The sequence below is a fragment of the Sus scrofa genome, chromosome 4 (assembly GCF_000003025.6).
Source record: "Sus scrofa isolate TJ Tabasco breed Duroc chromosome 4, Sscrofa11.1, whole genome shotgun sequence".
NCBI classification, from domain to species: domain Eukaryota; kingdom Metazoa; phylum Chordata; class Mammalia; order Artiodactyla; family Suidae; genus Sus; species Sus scrofa.
In genome coordinates, this window is record NC_010446.5 from 65,522,500 (window position 1) to 65,545,726 (window position 23,227).

The window sequence follows — 23,227 nt, forward strand, 5'->3', positions numbered from 1 at the left end:
AGTGTCTTTTAAAATATTCATGTTATACATATGTTATCTTCTTGGATTTAAACATTTTATTTTGTATTTTCCCCAGATGTTTTCGATTCAACACATTGGCTTTTAATATATTAGCTAACTTAATTTGAATCTTTAAATGTTGACAGGAAATCTTATTAACTTTCTAATTTTAAATTTTGGGTATGGCATTTTGATTTGCCATATTTATAAGACAATATTAGGTACTTATATGAAGTACTCTGATGATACTTTTTCTGGTGTGTTTGTCCATGTTAAAAAAAGTATGCATCTTAATTTTTCTTTTAAAATATTTAAACTTGAAACAAATTATGATCTAGAACATCAAAGTTAGTTTGCACTTTAAAATGATAATAGTGAATAGTCTTGACTTTGCAAGTCTTAAATTCTGGTGAACAGGCTCTGAATTATAGCTTTAATAAGAGTTGGTGCTTAATTTTTATGAAATTATTGTAGCATAAAGAGATAACTGTTCTGATAACTGAGAAACTGTACATGTCAAAAGTAATGCAGCTTATGTACCTTTTCCAGGAAAACATGTAAAGATCATATACACGTGAGTGAATTCACATTGCAAACATGCCAAAATACAAAACTATATACATAGAACCCCTTTTTATTTCTCTTTCCCAATGTTACTTGATTTATAGAACTTCTCGGTGTTATATATTTTTTTGTTTGTGTGTTTTTTGTCTTTTTTTTTTTTTTTTTTTTTATAGCCACATCTGCGACATATGGAGGTTCCCACACTCGGGGTTGAATTGGAGCTATAGCTGCTGGCCTGCACCACAGCCACAGCAACGCCAGGTCTGAGTCGTGCCTGTGACCTACACCACAGCTCGCAGCAGTGCCAGATCCTTAACCCACTGGGTAAGGCCAGGGATCGAACCTGTGTCCTCATGGATACTAGTCAGATTCGTTACCGCTGAGCTACCACGGGAACTCCGGTGTTATGTATATTTAAAAGTATACATTCAACTGTATATAAATGCATTGTTTTGGTTTGTTTGATTTTTAGCTAAATATTATATGTATATTTACACACATGTATAGGTATATTTCTGCGGCAGCTTGCTTTATTCATTAAGCATAAATACTTCTTGGAGTTCCTTTTATGCCAGTACATAAAGCTCTATTTCATTTCTATTGCATAGTATGTCATTACACGGCTGTGCCATAATTAAACATTTCCCATTGATGGACATTTAGTTTTTTTCCCTAAATTTCTGTTGTTGAAAACAGTGCTGCAATGAAAATGCATATTCATCTTGAAGCACGTAGATAGCAGGTTATGCAAAATAAATGCCTAGATTCCAAAATGAGGCTTTTTTTCTCTTCCTTGAGAGGCAGGTGGATGGCCCCTGAGCTCCCGCCTCTGGGCTGTCCCGCTCCTTCGGAGATCATTTCCGTTTGTTCCTTGAGCCAAAGTCCCTGGAATGTCTGGCGTGGTGGCCTTATCCCTTTTAGCTGTAGTATTTCCTGTTTCATAACGAGGCTGGAAGAACAGATGCCTGTCATCATGTACCAGCTCCTCTGCTGTGGGCGTCAGCGTGTCAGGCCAGGCAGATGGCACCTCCGAAGTGACTTTACTCAGGGAAATGGGAGTTGGGTGAAGTGGAAACTAATTTAGGACTACATTGCAGGTACTTTCCACATTTGGCAGACTTTTTTAGGGTCTTACAAAAAATAGCTTTATTTTAATCCATAAAAATGCCAATCATTTACCTTAAGCAGTTTCTGAAACAAGAGTCATAGGTTGAGTACTTCTTATAAGGATATGTGTGTATGGGTATGTGTTTGGATTCTATATTAAAGTTCCTTATCCTAGTTAAAAAACAAACAAACAAACAAACCCAAATCTGTTTAATAAAGGGGATGAGTTCTAATTAGTGATCAGGTTTTTATGTATTGCTGAATGGCTAGTTCCAGTTCATTTCAGAAGCAATTCAATTTTCTTTTCTTTTCCATCCCTTGTTTATAACATTCATTTGTCATTTTTGTCATTTTATAGACCTACCAAGAGCAGCTGTCAGGATCTTAAGCAACATGACATTCCTTTTTGTGAGTTTGTCATACACAGCTGAGAGTGCCATTGTCACTGCTTTCATTACCTTCATTCCCAAGTTCATCGAGTCACAGTTTGGTATTCCGGCTTCCAATGCCAGCATCTACACTGGTAAGGCACTGCTGTTAGAACTCCTTGAAACCATGATCATTTTTGCCCACTAAACTAAAATGCAATGAGTGAAGAGAAAGTTCGTTCTAACATCGAAGTGTTAAATTTAAGTTCATTCACAGCAACCTTCCCCCTCGCAGATTTTAGGAGGAAGTCTTTGAATGTTTTCTCTCTGCTTCGGATTGTATTACTGTGTGACACTTTTTACCAACTGTGTTCTGAAAAAGGGGGAATTCTGCATAGTTGTGTTCTTATGGTTCTTAGTTAAAAAGCATGAAATAGGCAAAGCCTTCACATTTAAATCTGAATAAATCTTATGGGTTGACATGAGTATGAAAGTATTAAACTAAAAAAAAAAAAAATTGGGAGTTCTCCTCGTGGCTCAGTGGTTAATGAATCCGACTAGGAACCATGAGGTTGCGGGTTTGATCCCTGGCCTTGCTCAGTGGGTTAAGGATCCGGCGTTGCCGTGAGCTGTGGTGTAGGCCGGCGGCTACAGCTCTGATTAGACCCCTGGCTTAGGAACTTCCATATGCTGTGGGCGTGGCCCTAGAAAAGGCAAAAAAAAAAAAAAAAAAGACAAAAAAAATTCATGGTATGAAATATAGATCAGTTTCATGGTAGCAGGATTTTCCCTTCATAATGTGAACAGATTTTAATTGCGTTACTGGAGATGCTTGAAGTTGGAAAGGAAATCTGTGGATTTTATTTTAGATGATGTTTTATGTCTGAGAAAATTGATTTTTAGAAGACTTTGGCACTTGGACCCACAGTATTTAATGGTCAGATAGTCAGAATTTTTTTTTTTTTCCGTAGTAAGGTGGGTGCTCAGAAATGTGGGAACATGAATTCTCAGATACTGGGATTTTTAGTGTATTGTATCATGTAATATTATGGATGTTTCCTTAGTGGTTTCAAAGATGGTGAAATAACTATCCACCTAAGGCTCAATTTATTAATAAAGTATATTTAAATAGTTAAGTGGAGAATTACAAGAACTTCTCTGTGGCCTTGGCTCCCACTTTCTGTTCCACATTCATATTCAAACTCAGCAAGCTTGGATCACCTGAAAATTAACAGACACAATTCCATTATTGTAGAAAGAGAAGTTGACTTGACATAGTTGCATAATTATTTTGTTGTCTTTTCACTTTGCCCTTAAACAGACACATGTATTGGCTGTGAGTTCGTGATAGCTAATCTTTTCATGAAGCGTGCCCTGCTGTGGACCTTGTAATTATCACCTATAAATATGTTTTTCTTTCTGTTGGTTTTTAAAAAAATGTATGTTTTCCTGATATCAAGGTCATATTTACAGACTATGAAACAAGCCTTGAGCAGGATAACCAAGAGTTGTCTTGTAGGTAGATCTGAAGCCACAGAACTGTCAAAAGTCATCTCAGCATTTCCCGAAATAAGTTTCAAAATTAAGAGGTGTTACTGGAAAAGTTCAGCATCAAATAAATTTGGGACTTTCTGAGTTAAACAATAGTTCTTTGCTGCAGGACTTTTCACAACTTTTAATATAATAATGTGCATTGAGAAACTTCCAAGGAAGGTTCGAAGTACACTCTTTCCCTAATTTATTTGATCATAAAGTCCAGCTTTTTTTTTTTTTTTTCTATAAGGCATTCTTTTTCATGAACAGTGTTCCTCAGGACACTCATTGGGAAACACTGCTAGTCCATCCTGTGTGTCTCTGTTCCAGCCAGACTAAGGGGCAGAGCTGTCTGGATCATCCCATTTCCCTCCAGATGCACCATTTTGACCTCAAGGTTTCCTGGGCAGTGGTCCAGATCTAAGCTGGGTAGGAATTGATGCATATTGAATGCATATTGACTAAGGCCATCTCTTAATTACTGGTTGAGGCGGAGGCTGGATAGGCAACTTCTTGCAGAAAAATGGAATAAAGAGCTCAGCAGGAGCTGGGTTGTTCAGCTGCAGAGGTCCACAGTGGTGTTGTCAAGGCATTGGTCACTGAGTGTGGCCTCCTTGGTGAAGAGGGTACAGGATTGAATAAAGCTAATCCCATGTTCCAACATCCAGGTGAAAGAAGCAGCATCACACAGTACCAGTGCTGTTCTGGTTTCATCATCAGCAGGCTTTTTAATTTTTATTTTTACTTATTTATTTTTATATCTTTGATGATGCAGTTTATACCAGGTTTGGCTGTCCCCTGTATTTTGATAAAAGACCTTTCATTCCCAGCTCTTATACTTTTTCCTTCCTTTCCAGACAGATAACAAATAACAATAGTCAAGAGATAACTCAGATTAAGAGTAGAGGGTAGCCTGACCTATTACAGTCAGATTAAACAGGGATGATCATTCTTTTTAAAACTTACCTTGATTTTTCGAATTTGTAGCAATTGAATCCTTTTTACTCTCTAAGCAGAGATTTGTGTTCTTTTAAGGACTTAACTGCATTCAATGTAATCTTTTGCCTCTAATTCCCTTTCTGTGGCTGTCAGTGACTTGGAGAATTAAGAAATGTAGTATCTGAACAAGGATTCAAAAATAGTTTTAATTTCTCATCTGACAGAATTTTCACGTTGAAGTTCTTTTTTCATTTTTAAAAATTACCTTGATCTTCCACAACAATTTGCTTGTGTTGTGTTACGTGGTAGAGATGAAGCTCCATACATGTATCAAAGGACAAACCTTTGCTCATTCACACCCTTGCATAGCTTTTTCTTTTTTGGTCTTTTTTGTCTTTTTAGGGCCACACCTGCAGCATATGGAGATTCCCAGGCTAGGGGTCGAATCGGAGCTGTAGCCACCGGCCTACACCACAGCCACAGCAACATGGGATCCGAGTCATATCTGCAACCTACACCACAGCTCACGGCAATGCTGGATCCTTAACCCACTGAGCAAAGCCAGGGATCAAACCCGAGTCCTTATGGAGCTAGTCTGGTTCATTAACCTCTGAGCCACGGTAGGAACTCCCCCTCACGTAGCTTTGACCTCCAGCTCCGTGCACAGCGCTGTGCTGTGTGTCTGTGTGTGTGTGTGCGTGTAATATAATGATTCAAGACCTTAACTTGCTTGTAGATCTAAGAGGAGAGAGAAAGCTTATGAAGTAAGTTTAGAAAAGCTGTTTAAATAAATAATAGAAGCTTTGGGTTTCAGTGATTATTTTGGCTGGCAGCTATCTGTGTTTAAGTTGCTTTTCATGGAGGAAATGGCTTTTCACCAGGCTTTCAAGGAAAAGTGGAATTGGACGATTTGGAGCATGGAAGACAGGTGTTTCAATCTCTGTAAAGGACTAGCTTGAGCAAAGGCAAAGAACAGGGAAGGATAAGGCTTGTTCTGGCAACAAAACAAAACGAAAACCAAGAAAGTTCCTAGGACAGAAATAGAGAAGGCTCAGAAAGGCAAGCAGCTGGGAGGAGGTGCGGGTGGTGGCGAGATGAATGCTTTCCCGTATTGAGATAGGACTGTCAGTGCTACTGGGCTCATTGGCATCACATTGGAGGGCCCCTGCCCTGGGAGGAGGTGGTGACACTGATAAGAGCATCCTCAAAAAGCCTTCATTGACCCTAGTTCATCCCATCACACTGGTGTTTGTACCTGCAACGGTGGAGCGGTGGAGCTGTGGTCGAGTTAACCCTCCCCGTTTGTGGTCTTTCTGCTGATCCGCTTAGGGTCATGTTTATTGACGGAGATTAAATATTATGAAGTTGATGTTTTGGAAAAGCCTGAAATCATGGGAAAAACCCTGCAGGAAGTGTTAGAGCAGGTGTGAACCCTGCCTTGCTCTGTCACTTTGGGCAAGTCCCTTAACTCCCTGAACTTCAACTAAAACTGAACTTTATCTGTATCATGAGGACATTTTCTCCTCCATCTCACTCTGTGTCAGTGTTGTCAGGATCAAATGAAGGAGTAAAGAGTAATTCGTTCTGAAGCTTACCTAACTGCAGAAGGCACAGCAATATAAATTGAAATGTATAACTTAGTCATATATTATAGGAAAGAACATTATTATTTATGATGATGATGTGGTATCTTACATTTGAAGTCCTGTATCTTGAGCAGGTGTCAGAATGAAGGCGCTGTAATAACAGTGATGATGGTAAAATGACAATATTTATTGAGTGTTTACTAAGTAGAAGATGCCAAGCTGGTTTTTTTTTTCTTTTTAGGGCCTCACCTGCAGCATATGGAAGTTCCCAGGATAGGCGTTGAATCAGAGTTGCAGTTGCAGGCCTATGCTACAGCCACAGCAATGCGGGATCCTTAACTCACTGAGCAGGGCCAGGGATCAAACCCACATCCTCATGGATATTAGTTGCATTCTTAACCCGCTGTGCCATGACAGGAACTTCTTGTGTAAAACATTATTTAACCCATGAAATTAATGCCTATGCTATATGTATTATTGGTGATGCCCATTTTTCCAGATGAAGACACAGAGGTCCAGAGAGCTTTGAATAACTTGTTTGAAAACATGCAAATGGTGAGAGCTAGGAGGCTGGAGTTTGGCATTCCTTGGAGTATATAAATGTCCATATGTGATTTTTGTCTTTTTGTCTTGTTCTTTTTTTTAGGGCCACACCATCGGCATATGGAGGTTACCAGGCTAGGGGTTGAATCGGAGCTGTAGCTGCCGGCCTGCACCACAGCCACAGCAATGCCAGATCCAAGCTGTGTCTGCGACCTACACCATAGCTCATGGCAACGCCAGATCCTTAACCCACTGAGAAAGGCCAGGGATTGAACCTGCAACCTCATGGTTCCTAGTAGGATTTGTTTCCGCTGCACCACGACGGGGATTCCCATATGTGATTTTTCTTGAAATATTGCAATAGGCATATTCTATTGTCATCCATTTCCAGGTTTTTTTTTTTGTTTTGTTTTATTTTTTTTATTTTTATTTTTTTTACTATTTCCAGATAAATAACAGTCTAAGATTCTACTTCCTCACACTCTATAACAGCTTTTGCCATTCAGCCATGGTCAACAACATTCTTTCAGAGCCCCATGGTCTTTCAGCATCACCTTTGCTTTCCTGAGATCCTGCTCTTTGTGTGCAGAATTACACTGAAGAATCATCAAGATACTTTTCTCTGTAGTTTGAAAAGATAAAGGGATTAGCTTGGGGGTGTGACTTTAAAAAAATTACTGTAAATTTTACTGCTGTCTTATTAACCAAATATTTGCCACCCATCTTCAACCTCTGCTTTGGAGTTCATGGATGAGATTCAAGGCAGTACCAGTGAACTCGAATTGCAGCCTTTGAGATTAAGTGCATGTTTAAATGCAAGAGAGGCATGAACATGCTTTCATTTGTTCCATCCTTCTGAGAGCTTGTCTATACCAGTTCTTTATGAAAGTAGTTTAAAAATTTTTTTTTATTAAACTAGAGTTGATTTACAACTGTGGTATTTTGAGTAATGCAGCATCACCACCAGCCTTGACCATGACCAAACATTTTTGACCACGAGCATCAACATTCTCTCTTTTGCTTTGTTGAGGGCCGCCTGAGGTAGTCTGCAGACTTTTCTTTTAATCCCAGATCTGTCACTTAACTAAATGCATGATTTCAGCCAACTCACTTCACGCTGTATCGGTTTCTCATTTGTGAAATATGAATGATCCTATCTCAGAGCTACTGAAAAAAAATTAAATGAAGTAATTATATTGCAAAACATTTGGTGTATAGTGATAGGTGCTCAGTACAGATTTGTTTCCCCCTTTTCAAGTTGTGAGCCTGTTAAATTCAAATCCCCTTTGGAAAGTTTCTGGATTTAAGACAAACTTTCGTGTGTGTGTGTGTGTGTGTGTGTGCATGTGTGTGTGTTGTGTGTCTTTTTGCCTTTTCTAGGGCTGCACCCACGGCACATGGAGGTTCCCGGGCTAGGGATCTAATTGGAGCTGTAGCCACCAGCCTACGCCAGAGCCACAGCAACGCCAGATACAAGTCGCATCATGGCAGCTCATGGCAACGCTGGATCCTTAACCCACTGAGCAAGGCCAGGGATCAAACCCGCAACCTCATGGTTCCTAGGCGGATTCCTTAACCACCGAGCTACGACGGGAACTCCGCTTAGCCATTCTAAATGCAATAGTTTGCATCTACTAGCCCCAAATTCCCCGTCCATCCCACCCCCTCCTCCTCCCCCTTGGCAACCACATATCTGTCTGTTTCTTACTTGTATATAGGTTCATTTGTACCTAGATTTTTTCCATGGTATTTTCCATGCCTTGCCTATTGTGAATAGTGCTGCTATGAACATAGGGGTGCATGTATCTTTTTGAATGTAGTTTTGTCTGGATATATGCCCAGGAGTGGGATTGCTGAATAATATGGTAGTTCTATATTTAGTTTTCTGAGGTATCTCCATACTATTCTCTATAGTGGTAGTACCAATTTATGTTCCCACCAATAGTGTAGGAGGATGCCCTTTCCTCCATACTCCTGCCAGCATTTGTTATTTGTAGGCTTATTAATGATGTCTAGGCCTTTTTTTTTTAATAGAAAGAGAAAAACAAATCATGATGTTACACTGATATTTCCACTTCCAATGCAAGACTACAGGTTATCACACCTGCAGCATATAGAAGTTCCCAGGCTAGGGGTCGAATTGGAGTTGCAGTTGCCAGTGTATGCCGCAGCCACAGCAAGGTGGGATCTGAGCTGCATCTGTGACTTACACCACAGCTCACAGCAATGCTGATCCTTAACCCACTGATCGAGGCCAGGGATCGAACTGCATCCTCATGGATACCAGTCAGGTTTGTTTCCACTGAGTCACAGAGGGGACTCCCTCACTTGCTTGATACTGTATCTCTTTTCTTTAATGCTGAAAATCTTTTTTTTTTCTAATGACTTTTATATAATTACTTTATCCAAGCGTGCGCGCGCGCGCGTCTGTGTGTGTGTGTGTGTATAAAATGGTTTCAAACCAGCTATCGGTATGATTACTAACTATGAAATATGAAATGCAATTTTAGATATCTTTATAGTTCTTCCTGGTTCTTTCTGCCTGTAGGCTGTCTCTTAGGGATTTACAAAATACTGTAACCTAAAGTTATTTGAAAAATTCTCTGTTTGGGTGTGCCTACAATGTGATAGGTCGTAAAGATTATTTCCTTTAATTGTTTTTCAGTTTTAGGGATTATTTTTATATTTTAAATTTAATTTGTTTTTTAAATTATGTAAGACATGTATATGATGTGAAAGTCAAAACTATAAAACAAAGGACATCCAGAGAAGCCTTGCTTCCATTCTGTTTGCTACAAATTTCTCTCTCTTTCTATAGATAGCATTTTATTAGTTCATCCCTCTCTTGTTTCTTTCTGAATATGTAAGTAAATATGCATATTATGTATGCAATATATGTAATACATGCATCAGTATTTTATATTTGTATTTCCCCCTTCTCTTACCCCAAAGTTGATGCACTCTTCACTCTGTCCTGCACTGGAGCAGCATCAGAGACCTTGCTCACATCTTTTACAGCTGCATACTCCTCTGGTTATGGATGTACTGTAGTCTATTTGGTCCCCTATTGGAGGACATTGGGTTGTTTCTGTTCTTTTGCTGTAATGACACGTGCAGTGATCTAAGTCCTTTCATAAGTGAAATATACTTATTTCTCTTGAACTACTTGACTTCAGTGTCCAGCTTTCAATTTGCCTTTATCCTGATGGAGAAGCTGTTTCCAGCCAGGGGAGGGAGACTCATGAATCTATTTGTCACATGAGATTCCATCCTTACTCCTCACCCCCACTAAGGTTTAGCATTTCCCTCAGGTTGTTATAAAGATCAAAAGAGAGAGTCTTTCTGCAAGTACTTGGAAAAATATATAGCTTTGGGAAATCCAAATAAGCTTGGAGTCTTTCCTTCATATGAGCCTGTGTTAGGATGCTAAAAGCCGGGGACCTTTATCAGGATCCCACTGTCAGCCGGGCGCAGTGGTAGAGAGGGGCTGTCTGTGCAGCTTTGCATCCTTGCCTCAGCGCTGTAGTGGAGGAGGTCCTACTCTCTCCAGTGTAGAGTGGACAGAACCAAGGTTATAGAGCAGTTTTCACAAGCTTCACATCCAGGAACGCATAATACAGGCCCGCAATATATGGGTCGAGCTGGTCCGCAGAGAAGGTGCTCATATTTTAGAATTTTTTATTGCACTAATTCTTGTCCCTCCAACTTTTAATGTGTTGGGTAAGATATATAGTACAGTTTTGTAAGGAGGCAGATCTTGTTGAAATTCTTGCTCTTTCTCTTCATCCATCCATCCATCCATCCATCCATCCATCCATCCATCCATCCTTCCATCCATTGTCCATCGATGCACAAATATTTATAAAGCTTCTTTGATGGGCTTGGCACTGTGCTAGGTGCTGGAAAAACCATAATGAGAACACAGAGGGATCCCACTCTCAAGGACCTTACAGTATAGTGACCCTAGTGGACTGCTTATGTTCCTGGATAAGTTTATTAACTTTTATGAGAGTTAGAGGTTGTGATGATTAAGTGAAGGGAAATAGATGATGTGTGTATCACAGTGCCTAGAAAGTAGCTATTAATAACCACAGCGCCCACTTTGTGAGATACTCCCCGGAAAAGGAATCTAAGGCAGAGGAGTGAAGCTAGGACTTAGGACATGCGGAAATATTCATGGGAAAGAGTATCTGGGAGAAATTGACTTGAAAAGTAAGAAGAGAGGAAAAATGGTTAAAAGTAGTAGGAAAATGAAAGAGAAGGCAAGAGACGATATTAACATGAAGGCTGAGAGATTATTTCATCAGAACTGAAGGATGCTTGGAGATGTAATATAAATGATAAAAATATACTTAAACCTATTTGTAACAAGGACCTACTATACAGCTTGGGTAAATCTATTTAATACTCTGTGATGCTCTATATGGGGAAAGAATCTGAAAAAGAATGGATATGTATGTATATGTATAACTGATTCACGTGGCTGTACACCTGAAACTAACACAGTATTGTAAATCACTTACACCCCAATAAAATTTGTATAGAAACAAAACAAAACAAAAAGTGCACTTGTTTTAAGAGTGTAGCACATTACATGTGAGACTGATTTCAGTTGAATCATGTTGAGCTCGGGTTAAATCTTTATATCTGATTTATTTATTCTCCTTTATTTTTCAACCTCAAACAAGTCTATTTTTCTCAACTCTCAGAAGGAAGAAATACATTTTAAGTGTTTTAATTTTCAAATATTTGAGCACAGTGCAGTGAAATGTCAATTGACCGAATCTCTCAGTTAGATGAAATGTTTTCATTTCACTCATCTTTGATGATTAATAGCAAAGTCCTTACATCTGAGATTTGTTTCCCTTGCATGTGCGCGTGCACATGCGCACACGCGCGCAGACACACACACACACACACACACACACACACATGCGTGCGCACACATGAAGACAGATAAACTTTATAAGGGATTTTCTGGGCTCAGAAGACATTCAGATCAGTTTTCTCCAGATTTCCACATCTATGTTCATGGATTCATTCATTGATCATTGAGGCTCAGAATGACCCAGAAGCCCCTTAAGAGTCTTAGTCATCAAAAATACTGTATTATGTTCACAGAGCAGGATTCATTTTTGGATGAAAGTTGAGAAAGATTAGGGAGTGTTTCAAAAAGACTGAAAACCCAGGGGGAAGAATGAAGTGTCAGGAGCAGATTTAAGAGCATTTCTGCTACCAAATGCCTCACATCCTTGGTTATATTAGTATCCAAGATACACCCAACAGATTTGATGAATGAATGAATGAATACAAACTTTAAGCTCTCTGAACCCTAGTCTTATCTTTGGAATGAGGGATTGAATTAGACAACCTTTCACCAAAGACCAACTAACAGACATCCCGCTGTCTCTCCTCCACACTCCCAAGCCCACCAAATTCTCTGATTTTTTTTTTTTTTTTTTTACAGCCGTACACACAGCATGCAGAGGTTCCCAGGCTAGGGTCCAATTGGAGCTACAGCTGCTGGCCTAAGCCACAGCCACAGCCACAGCAATGCCAGATCTGAGCCATGTCTGTGACCTACCCCACAGTTCACAGCAACACTGGATCTTTAACCCACTGAGCAAGGCTGGGGATTGAACCCACAACCTCATGGTTCTTAGTTGGATTTGTTTCCACTGCACCATGATGGGAACCCCAAAATTCTCTGATATTTGTGAGCAGCCTCTTTTTCTAACATTCAAGTTAGCCACTGTCTTACCATTTTACACATTTTACTTTGGAGTTATGTAATACGTTTTCCTGGCACCTTACATTTTTTTTATAGATATATTGATTTTTTTTTCCTCATCTGGTGCATGTGACTGGAATTGAGGCTACACTTTGGGCTTTTTCTGGAGAGACTGTTAGGGAGTGAGATAGCTTGATGGTTAAACTTCTCCTTTTAAGAACTCAGGGACTTTTTACTGAGCATGGTCTTGTTTTAGCAGGTCCACACCTTGCTAAAGTAAGGTGATCCCTACCTGCTTTGTAGTGAGTCAACATCTTATAAGAGACAGGTGATGAATTTTGGAATCATAAGGTCTGGGGACAAGACCTCCTCCTGCTGTTTATTAGCCATGTAACCTTGGGTGAGTTAAGTAATTTCTCTGGCCTCCGTTTTACTAGCTGTGAATGCTGCAATCATAGCCATTTTACAGGGTTGCTGAAGTTTTTAAAAGTTTTGCAGTTACTTATTATGTGTAAAGAACAATATAAATATTATTAGCAAGAATGACCCTGGCTTTCATCTCTACTCAGCAGATAGCCCGTTTTCCATAAAAGGACAGGTAAACCAGGATTATTCTTGTGAGAGACGAGGAAGGGAGCAAAGCAGGGGCTGGAGTATAATATTGTCTCAGGTTTATAGATAAAGTATAAGCTCTAACTGAAGGATTCGTGGCCTTACAGGTAGTGGCAAACTGGGGCTGGCGATGAACTGTTCTGACTCCCAGCTTATGCGACCATTTCTCATTTCCTCAGAGATGCTGTTACCTTGTAAAAATCACATCCAGACCAAATGAATATCTTGGCCCCTAAGCATGGCCAGGATATGGTTATTACCACACAGGCAGGAAATACCTTACTCTTTTTCAACTAAATAATGCAGCATGTGCTTAGACATTATTAGAAGTTGCAGTAATGTCCTCTTGTAACCCGAACCATCTCATGATGGACCACAAAGAGTTTGCTTTGCTGCCAGCTTCAACTTCCCAGTGTGGCATCTTCCACTGCCAGAAGGTAGAACATGGGGTTATTTTCATTTGTTACTGTTAGACTGATTAGATTTCAGGCTAATTGTTAATTTTTTTTCAAGTCATTGTATTGACAATTTTCTTATATCTCCATTTGCAGTAAAGATGCATATAATTTATGTGTTTTTTTCAACCTCTGCTTTTTTATATATTTTTATTTTTTTCATACTTTTTAATTACTCAAATGAATTTATCACATCTGTAGTTGTATAATGATCATAACAATCTGATTTCACAGGATTTCCATATATTGTTTTTTTATTAAAGTAGATGTTTTAAAAGATTATGGCTCCCACTTCTCTTACCTGTGCAAAGAACAATTTGTGTACAATTGTTGTACATAGTAGATATTTTGCAACATCTCCCTTAAGTTTATTTGAAATATATTCTGTGTCAATACCAAACTGGAAATGCTGTTGAATTGGGCGGAATCATTCGGTAATGGAGTAGAATAGGACAACTATGTAAATGTCACATCCTTTTTTAAGATTTCCCAATAAAACTTTCGTATTTGTGATATTGCAAGTTTTTTCCTGTTGTCCTCATTTAAGCCTTATTCTCAGCAATAGTTATTCATGTAATCAATAGGTTGATAATTGTAGTTGCAAGACAGAAATATAAGGTCCTACTGTCTAGCACAGGGAACTATATCCAGTCTCTTGGGATAGACCATGATGGAAGATAATATAAGACAGGGAATGTATGTATGTTAATGACTAGGTCACTTTGCTATACAGCAGAAATTGGCACAACATTATAAATCAACAAATATTGTATATATACCAACAAACTGTCAAATTGTACTTAATTTTTTATTTGATAGCATCATTGGCATTTGCTTTGCTGGGCAAAGCATTTCTGTGCATTAATTGAAGGTTTTTAGAATGAATATTTAAAATACTTAAGGAAACAACTTTACAGTTGCTTCAAGTACTGTGGGAGTATCAGGTGTGTTTTTAGTGCTGACAGCTAATAATAGATAAGTCTTCCTTTGTTTTTAGATCCAATTCCCAAGAATCTTGGAGCAAGGTGGCAGTAGAGATTTTGTATTAATACGAAGTGTCTGCGCTGAGGAGAATTTTGCTCTATGGTGTGTGCTCCTGGCCCATCTCGGGGTCATAACCTGAGGATACTGTGTCCACTCCTTGGCTTCATTGAGTGTTATCGATCGCCTACAATTAGCAAGCTATTCTGATGGGTATTAGGGCATAGATGAAGACAAATAAGAGTTTTAATAGAGGAAATAAAATAGAAGAAATAGTGTGGAATGGTTTTTTTTATGAGCTTTATGTCTCTAGTTGAGGATTTTTTAGATGACGGTAAATAATAGAAAATAGGGGGACTATTTTTTTTAAGAAAGACTGCTGCAATTCTGTTAATTTCAATGGTATTATTATTCTATGGAGCTCCATTTAATTGAATGGACACGCATATATAGTGGTATTTTTGAGTCACTTGGTATATATGCTACTGTTTCTGAAAGGCATACTGAAATTGTCCTGAACAAATGAGCCCCTACGTTTTTTTTTGGAGGGGAAAAAATTAAAGAAAGAGATTATGCAATTTTTGTTAAACCTTTCCTATTGTTTAATAATCCTATTCATTTGTTTTAAAAATATTGATGTTTCATCTCAAATTCTCTTTTAAAGGGATATCAGAAATACTTTAGAAATAATGTTTGATTTATAGTCAAACATTTGTTATGCACAACATTAAATGTAGTCATGAAAACGGCCCTGTAGCTAGAACAAAAAGTTAGTTTTGATGTTGTGCAAAACAAATATATCTGTAAAATACTTTGACGTGGCTGAAGATCAAGGTTCTGGTCTCATGCTCTCCTTTTGGTGTGGGGCCCATCTAATAGGTAGGTTCTTCCATCAGCATGATTTGTCATTTCTGCTTATATCAGTGTAATAACACTTCAAATGTCAGTCATTTGCTAGAGTATATGTTTATAAAGTCTGTTTATATATGTATGTTTATATGTTAATAAAGTCTCACATACTGTGGCTAAATTATGGATCAAGACTGGTCACTATCTGCCTCATCTCTGATTCAGACAAATTAATTCATCACACTAAACATACGCATGCATATGTACACATAAATATATGTATATACACTCGTACACACATTTATTTGCATACACAACACACAGAGACACACACACCACACGTAGGTTAACAAATTTCGGCAATATGTGTTGAAGCTTTTAGTTGGTTTTAGGAGAGAGTATAACTAATTGAAGAAAATCAACAGGCATTAAGAGATTAAATTTCAGGAGTTCCCGTCGTGGCGCAGTGGTTAACGAATCCGACTAGGAACCATGAGGTTGCAGGTTCGGTCCCTGCCCTTGCTCAGTGGGTTAACGATCCGGTGTTGCCGTGAGCTGTGGTGTAGGTTGCAGACGCGGCTCGGGTCCCACGTTGCTGTGGCTCTGGTGTAGGCCAGTGGCTACAGCTCCAATTCGACCCCTAGCCTGGGAACCTCCATATGCCGCGGGAGCAGCCCAAAGAAATAGCAAAAAAGACAAAAAAAAAAAAAAGAGATTAAATTTCAGCTTTAGAAGGAACAATGAATTTGGAATTCAGGTAGTGGATTTCTCATCTCAGATCTGAAAGAACTCTGGCTTGGAAACCAGATTTGTGTCCTGCTCTGCTGTATTAGCTTGAGGATATTGAGCTGGGTTTATCATTCATGTGTCTTAGTTTCCTCTCCCATTAAATGGGGTAAAAAGTAACTCACCTCATGGGATAAGATTAAATGTCAGTGCTTTAAGAAGACTTAAGATATTCTACAAATTTATCATGATGATTATATGCTCATTTCATTTTCCCTAATGTTCGTCTCCTTATTGGTGTAAGCAAATAGTACCTGTTCACAGAGCTAATGTACTGATCAATTAATAATTGATATGAAGGTGCTTTGAAAAACCTGGAAAGGCTTACTTCCCTCATATGATTTTAGGTTGTTGCTGCTAATTTTGGTTAAAGTTGAAGTCAGCTTGCTCTAACATTTAACCTTTAATCACGGCATTTATTTCTTTGTGGATGCCTCACACTTCAAGACAATAATAGGTAAGATTCTTTAATTTTGAGCAGTCTTTTGATGTTTTAGGTGGAAAATTAGCCTAAATAGAATGTAGAAAAATTACTCTCAAAGTAATTTCTAGAAATAAAAATGTCATTAGGGAATAGGTAGCAATCTCTGCTTCCACTCCCAAATTTTATGGATTTATGATAACAAATTAAAACCCCAATTAGTTTTATATTATGTGGGAATAATTTTGCAAATGTTAATAAATACTAAAATGCATTCTAGTAAATACAAAACGCAATCTCCCTTCCTGCCCTCGCAGGTTGAAACTTGAGTTGAATGTGTAAAAATACTTTTTTTCTTTTCTTTTTCTTTCTTTTTTTTTAATTTGTAATTTTTTTAATAATTTTTTTTTGGTCTTTTTTTGCTATTTCTTGGGCCACTCCCGCGGCATATGGAGGTTCCCAGGCTGGGGTCAAGTCGGAGCTGTAGCCACTGGCCTACGCCAGAGCCACAGCAACGCTGGATCCTTAACCCACTGAGCAAGGGCAGGGACCAAACCCACAACCTCATGGTTCCTAGTCGGATTCGTTAACCACTGCGCCATGACGGGAACTCCTCTTTTCTTTTCTTTTTTCTCTTCTCCTCTTTCTCTTCTCTTCTCTTCTCTTCTCTTCTCTTCTCTTCTCTTCTCTTCTCTTCTCCTCTCCTCTCCTCTCCTCTCCTCTCCTCTCTTTTCTTTTCTCTTTTCTTGTTCTACTTCCCTACCTTTAATGGTTGCTTTCAGTTCCAGTTCAGTTGTCTAAGACATCAGCTACTCCTCTCCAGCTTTGAGTAAAAAACGGCTTCGTTTGAAATGCGCCTAGCCTATCCTTCATTTTGGAGAAAAAAAAAATGTTGAAAGATCCAGGACTACCTTTTAACCTGAAGTAGTGCTCCTAGTGTTGTAAGTGAGCCAGTTTCCCTCACACTGGGAGAGATACCCATTAGCCATTAGCTGGCAGGTACCTTGCTTTGATTGCTGCACTGTATTTTTTTTTTCCTTTGCTGGTTCACGTGTATCATTTGGGGTGAAATTTGAAATATTTGTTACATTTCTTATTCTTTTAGTTTCTGAAAATCTATTATTGCCTTCCAAAGAGAAGTTTTATTTGAAAATGTGTGGTTTTATTATTCAAAATCAAAAGTAGATAAGATCTGAACAATAAGGAAAAGAGACCAGTAGTGTTTTGTGAATTAGAGATATATCAGTTGGTGGAGTTTGTCATTGTATTAGGAAGGTACACAAAAACCATGTCATCTGTTTCTTTTCTATTGTTTTTTACCCAATGGCTATTTTTATAAAATTGATTAATTAATGGATTTCTGAAACTTAAGTTTTCATAAACAGTAAGTTTGGTGTCCTCCAAGGATACTCAGACCATTATATTACTAGATTGTGTTTGCATTCATAAAATTTATTTTGTGGATTGCATTACCTGGTAGGAAGTATGCATGTCATTTGAAACACAATAAGGAGTTCCCCTTGTGTCTCAGCAGGTTACAAACCCCTGTAGTAATATCAGGAGGATTTGGGTTCAATTCCTGGCCTTGCTCAGTGGGTTAAGGATCTGGTGTTGCTGTGGCTGTGGTGTAGGCTGCCACCTATAGCTCCCCTAGCTTGGGAACTTCTGTATGCTGCAGGTGTGGCCCTAAAAGGAGAGAGAAATACGAAAGAAAAGAAACAAAACAACATCTTTAGGTAAAAAGTGCGGTATGTAGCATGATAGTTAAGATTTCCATCTCAGCTGCCCCCTGCCTTGCCCATAGTTCTTAGTTTTTCTGGCTTAATCCATCTTATTTGGCAAATAAGTTAGGTTGATTACTTTTTGGATTTTCTTTTAGTTATAATATATTCTGGCCTTTAATAATCTTGACCCTTGGAAAATTCATTTTACTGCATAGATGAAAATATTGTGTAACTGGGGAATCATTTATTTTCTGTGCATGCTGTAGGTCCTTTCCCCCGTTTTTGCTCAAAGGGACGTCCCCTGGTGCACCCCATTTAAAAATGCAACACTTCTCCCAGAACTCCGGATTTTCCTTTCTAGGCTGAACACTTTTTCTCTGTAGTGCCTTTCACCTTTTAAAATTCAGTATGGTTTGCTTAGTTATTGACTTACTGTTTTATTGTCTTTTTCTCCCACCGTAGACTGTAAACTCAGTGAGGGCAGGATTTTTTTGTCAGCTTTAATTACAATGTATCTTCAGGGTCTGGTACAGGGCCAAGACATAGTTGATGCCCAGTAAATATTTCTATGAAATTAAATATATGATTTAAACATGATATATTTTCATGAGCTTTCTGAAAGTTATGCTTAACATGTTTGTAAATAACACAAGAATTAATATTAGCTCAGCTACCATTTAAGTGATTAGAAACTAAAAACAACGCAATCAAAGGCATCTACAAAAAACCCACAGCTCACATCATACTTACTAGTGAAAGACTGGATGCTTTCCTCTTATGGTCAGGAATAAGATAAGGGTGTCTGCTCTTGGCACCTTTATTCATCATTGTTCTAGAAATTATAGCAGGAAAATTGGGCAAGAGAAGGAAATAAAAGGCATGAAGATTGGATAGAAAGGTGTGAAAATATCTCTATTCACAGATTATGCCATCTTATAGAGAGAAGATCCTAAGGAGTGCACTAAAAAAGTATTAAAATTAGTAAATGAGTTTAGAGAGGTTGCAAGATACAAGATTAATTCAGAAATATACCTGAGGAGTTCCCATCGTGGTGCAGTGGTTAACGAATCCGACTAGGAACTATGAGGTTGCGGGTTCGATCCCTGGCCTTGCTCAGTGGGTCAAGGTTCCGGCGTTGCCGTGAGCTGTGGTGTAGGTCGCAGACGCGGCTCGGATCCTGCGTTGCTGTGGCTCTGGCGTAGGCTGGCAGCTACAGCTCCGATTCGACCCCTAGCCTGGGAACCTCCATATGCCGCAGGAGCGGCCCAAGAAATGGCAAAAAGACAAAAAAAAAAAAAAAAAAAAAGAAAAGAAATATACCTGAGATATTGTGGGTTAGATTCCAGGTCCCTGCAATGATGTAAATATTGCAATAAAGCAAGTCACACGACTTTTCTTTGTTTCTCAGTGCATATACAATTTATATTTACTCTGTACTGAAGAACTATGTACACACCTTAATTAAAAATGTTTTTGCTAAAAATTCCCAACCATCATCTGAGCCTTCAGCGAGTCATAATCTTTTGGCTGGGGGAGGGTTTGAAATGTTGTGAGAATTACTAAAGTATGATGCAGAGAGGTACAAAGTGAGCAAATGCTATTGGAAAAAATGGCTCTGATAAACGCACTTGACTCAAGGTTGCCACAAACCTACAATTTGTAAAAATGCAACGTCTGCAAAGTGCGGTAAAGCAAAATGCAGTAAAGTGAGGTGTGCCTGTATGTAGACATCAATAGTATTTTTATGCACTAGCAATGAACAATTGAACAATGAAACTGAGGAAACAACTGCATGTACACTAGGATGAAAGAATGCATTTTTTGGGAATATATTTAACAAAAGAAATGCAAAGCTTTTATTCTGAAATCCATAAAATATTGTTTAAAAATGAAAGGAAACCTGAATAAATAAGAATATATTTCATGTTAGTGAATTGGAACACAGTGTTATTAAGATGGTCACACTCCCCAGACAGACTGGACACAATCCCTGTCAAAATTCCAGCTGGCTTCTTTGAATACTTAACAAGCTGATCCTACAATTCATTTAGAAATGCAAGTGATCCAGAATAGGCAAAACAATCTTGACAAAGAACAAAGTTGGAGCACCTAGACTTCTTGATTTCAAAACTTAATAAAAAGCAACAGTAATCAAGACAGTATGGTGCTGTCTTAAACTAGACATAAACATCGATGGAATAGAATTGGGAGTCCAGAAATAAACCCCTACATCTATGGTCAACTGATTTTTGGCAAGACCATCCAATGAGGAAAGAATAATTTTTGAAAAAAAAATGGCACTGGGGTAGCTGAATAGCTACATGCAAAAGAATGAAGGTGGACCCTTACCTTACTCTCAGAAGTAAACATAGAATGAATCTTTGTTGACCTCGAACTAGGTAATGCCACCAAAGAAAAAACAGACAAGTTGGATTTTATCAAAATCAAAAACTTGTATATGCCAAATAACACAATCAAAAAAGTTAAAAAAACTCCAGAGATTTGGAGAAGATATTTGCAAAACATATATCTGATAAGGGACTTTTCTATTATAAAATTCATATTCTACATGAAGAATTCTTAAAATGCAATAATAGAAAGAAAAATAAACTCATTTTAAAAATGGGCGAGGAGTTCCCGTCATGGCGCAGTGGTTAACGAATCTGACTAGGAACCATGAGGTTGCGGGTTGGGTCCCTGCCCTTGCTCAGTGGGTTAACGATCCGGCGTTGCCGTGAGCTGTGGTGTAGGTTGCAGACGCAGCTCCGATCTGGCGTTGCTGTGGCTCTGGCGTAGGCCAGTGGCTACAGCTCCGATTCGACCCCAGCCTGGGAACCTCCATATGCCGCGGGAGCGGCCCAAAGAAATAGCAAAAAGACAAAAAAAAAAAAAAAAAAAAAAAAAAAAAATGGGCGAAGTATCTGAATTGACATTTCTCCAAAGAAGATGTGTGCAAATGGCTACATGAACAGATGCTCAACCTCATTAGTTATCAGGGAAATACAAATCAAAACCACAATGAGATAACACTTTACACCCACTTGGATATCTGTAATCAAATATTATTTCTGGAAAAAGCAAATGCTTGTGAAGATGTGGAGCAATTGGAACCTTCCTGCTGGTAAGAATGTCAAATGGTGCAACTGCTTTGGAATAAACAGTTTGGCACTTCCTCAAGCAATTGCGATATGATCCAGAAATTCCATTTCTAGGCATTTATCCAAGAGAAATGAAAACATATGTCCACATAAAAACTTGTACGTGAATGTTCATAGCAACATTATTCATAACAGCCCAAAATAGAAACAAGTCCAGTGTCCATCAACTGATGAGTGGATAAATCAAATGTAGTCTGTTAGTACAATGGATTATTATTTGGCCATAAATAGGAATGAAGTCCTGTCACACACTGCAGCATGGATGAGCCTTGAAAATATGATGCGAAGTGATAGAAGCCAGCCAGACATATTTTATGACTCCATTTACATGCAATGTCTGGAACAGGCAAATCTATAGAGACTGAAAGTAGATTAGTGATTGTCTAGGGCTAAGCGAGGGGCGTGGAAGGAAATAGTGTGACAACTAATGGTACAAAGTTACTTTTTAGGGTCATGAAGATGTTCTCAAAATGACTGTAGCAGTGGTTGCACATCTCTGAATATACAAAAAACATTGAATGGTACACTTATTTAAGTAGGTGAAGTGTATGGTATGTGAATTATAGCTACCGATAAAAAAAGAAAGAAAGAAGAAACCCAGAACATTTAGATGAGCGAGCTGACGATCTTTATTAAAAGGCCGTTCTGGTCCTCCTGATTCACTTGGCAGAATTAATATGGTTTTTAATGAACCAAATGGCCACTTGGCCCCTTGTGGGGCAAATGCATTCTAACGAGTAGAGTCGAGGTGTGTAGAAATGTGTCAAAACAATTTTTTTTTTTTTTTTTTTTTGGATAACTAGAGTTTGAAAAATCTGCTTCCTTCTCTCAGGGGAAGGAAAACTTTGTCAGGTTTTGTGGCTCAGCTGTTCGAGGGCATATGATGATCAGCCCTCTCCATGGGAAAGCTCCAGAGCTGCTGGCTTTGGACCACAGTGGAAAGGGGAGAGGTTGAAAGCTGCTGGCAGAAAACGGATCTCACCCGAAGGGCCTCCCAAGAGGGTTTTGTATTTGGCACCAGCTTACCTGGCTTTGCCTCTCTGAATGGAAACTAACTACCACAACTTAATACCAAGGTCTTCCTTTGAGGCTTATTTTGATAACTGAAAAAGTTAATGAGATCCTGTTAGTCTCCTGTGAAATGGCCTCTGCAAGAGTCTCCCCCACTTCTTCGGCAATAGTTTGTTTAAAGCTTTGGCGGGTTCACCCTGAGTCTCTCAGAGCCACTGAAAAACAGAAGGAAACACTCCAATTTTTGTGCATTTCATCATTTCAAGTTATTTTTTGCCCTCTGTGGCTTCATCGCCCGGATGCAAAAAATTCTTTCAGGTTTTTTAAGCCCTAAAAGATGAAATATGAATTTGTTTGATTTTCGAATGCCTTTCATCACACAGCTTGGCATTGGATGGGATGTGTTATTGCAGCCAGAGCTTTGCAGAAACCTGAAATGAGAAGTGGTCTTGTTTTCTCTGTTGAATGAACCTTTTTATTACCTTTCCTTCAGGGCTCCCAAGACGTGAGTCCCAAAGATTGTGGTTCTCGTATTTCTCTTCTACTGCATGGTGCTTCCTGGTGTTGACAGAGTTGAAGAAAGTGCTATTGTGATTGAATGGGGACTATTTACCCTGGTGGGAGTTCCAGGCGAGCTTGATTTTTTTTTTTTTTTTTTTTTTTTTGCTGCACCTGAGGCATGTGGAATTTCCTGGGCCAGGGATCCGATCCATGCTCCAGCAGTGATCCGAGCCACTGCAGAGATGATACTGGATCCTTAGCCTGGTGCGCCACAAGAGGACTCCTGGTGAGCTTGATTTTGCTGTCTCTGTGCTGAGATGATGGAGGCTAAGGTTGTCAGAGGTGTGTAATTCCTTGG

The 23,227-nt window shown here is 38.8% G+C and overlaps 1 protein-coding gene across 1 annotated transcript in view; it reads left to right on the top strand.

The window, feature by feature from the left end:
- SLCO5A1 (solute carrier organic anion transporter family member 5A1) overlaps positions 1 to 23,227 on the top strand; it is a 149,895-nt gene that overhangs the window by 83,279 nt on the left and 43,389 nt on the right. Inside the window, 1 exon segment of the mRNA XM_005663031.3 lies at positions 2,030 to 2,194. Coding sequence (XP_005663088.3) covers positions 2,030 to 2,194 — 165 coding nt within the window.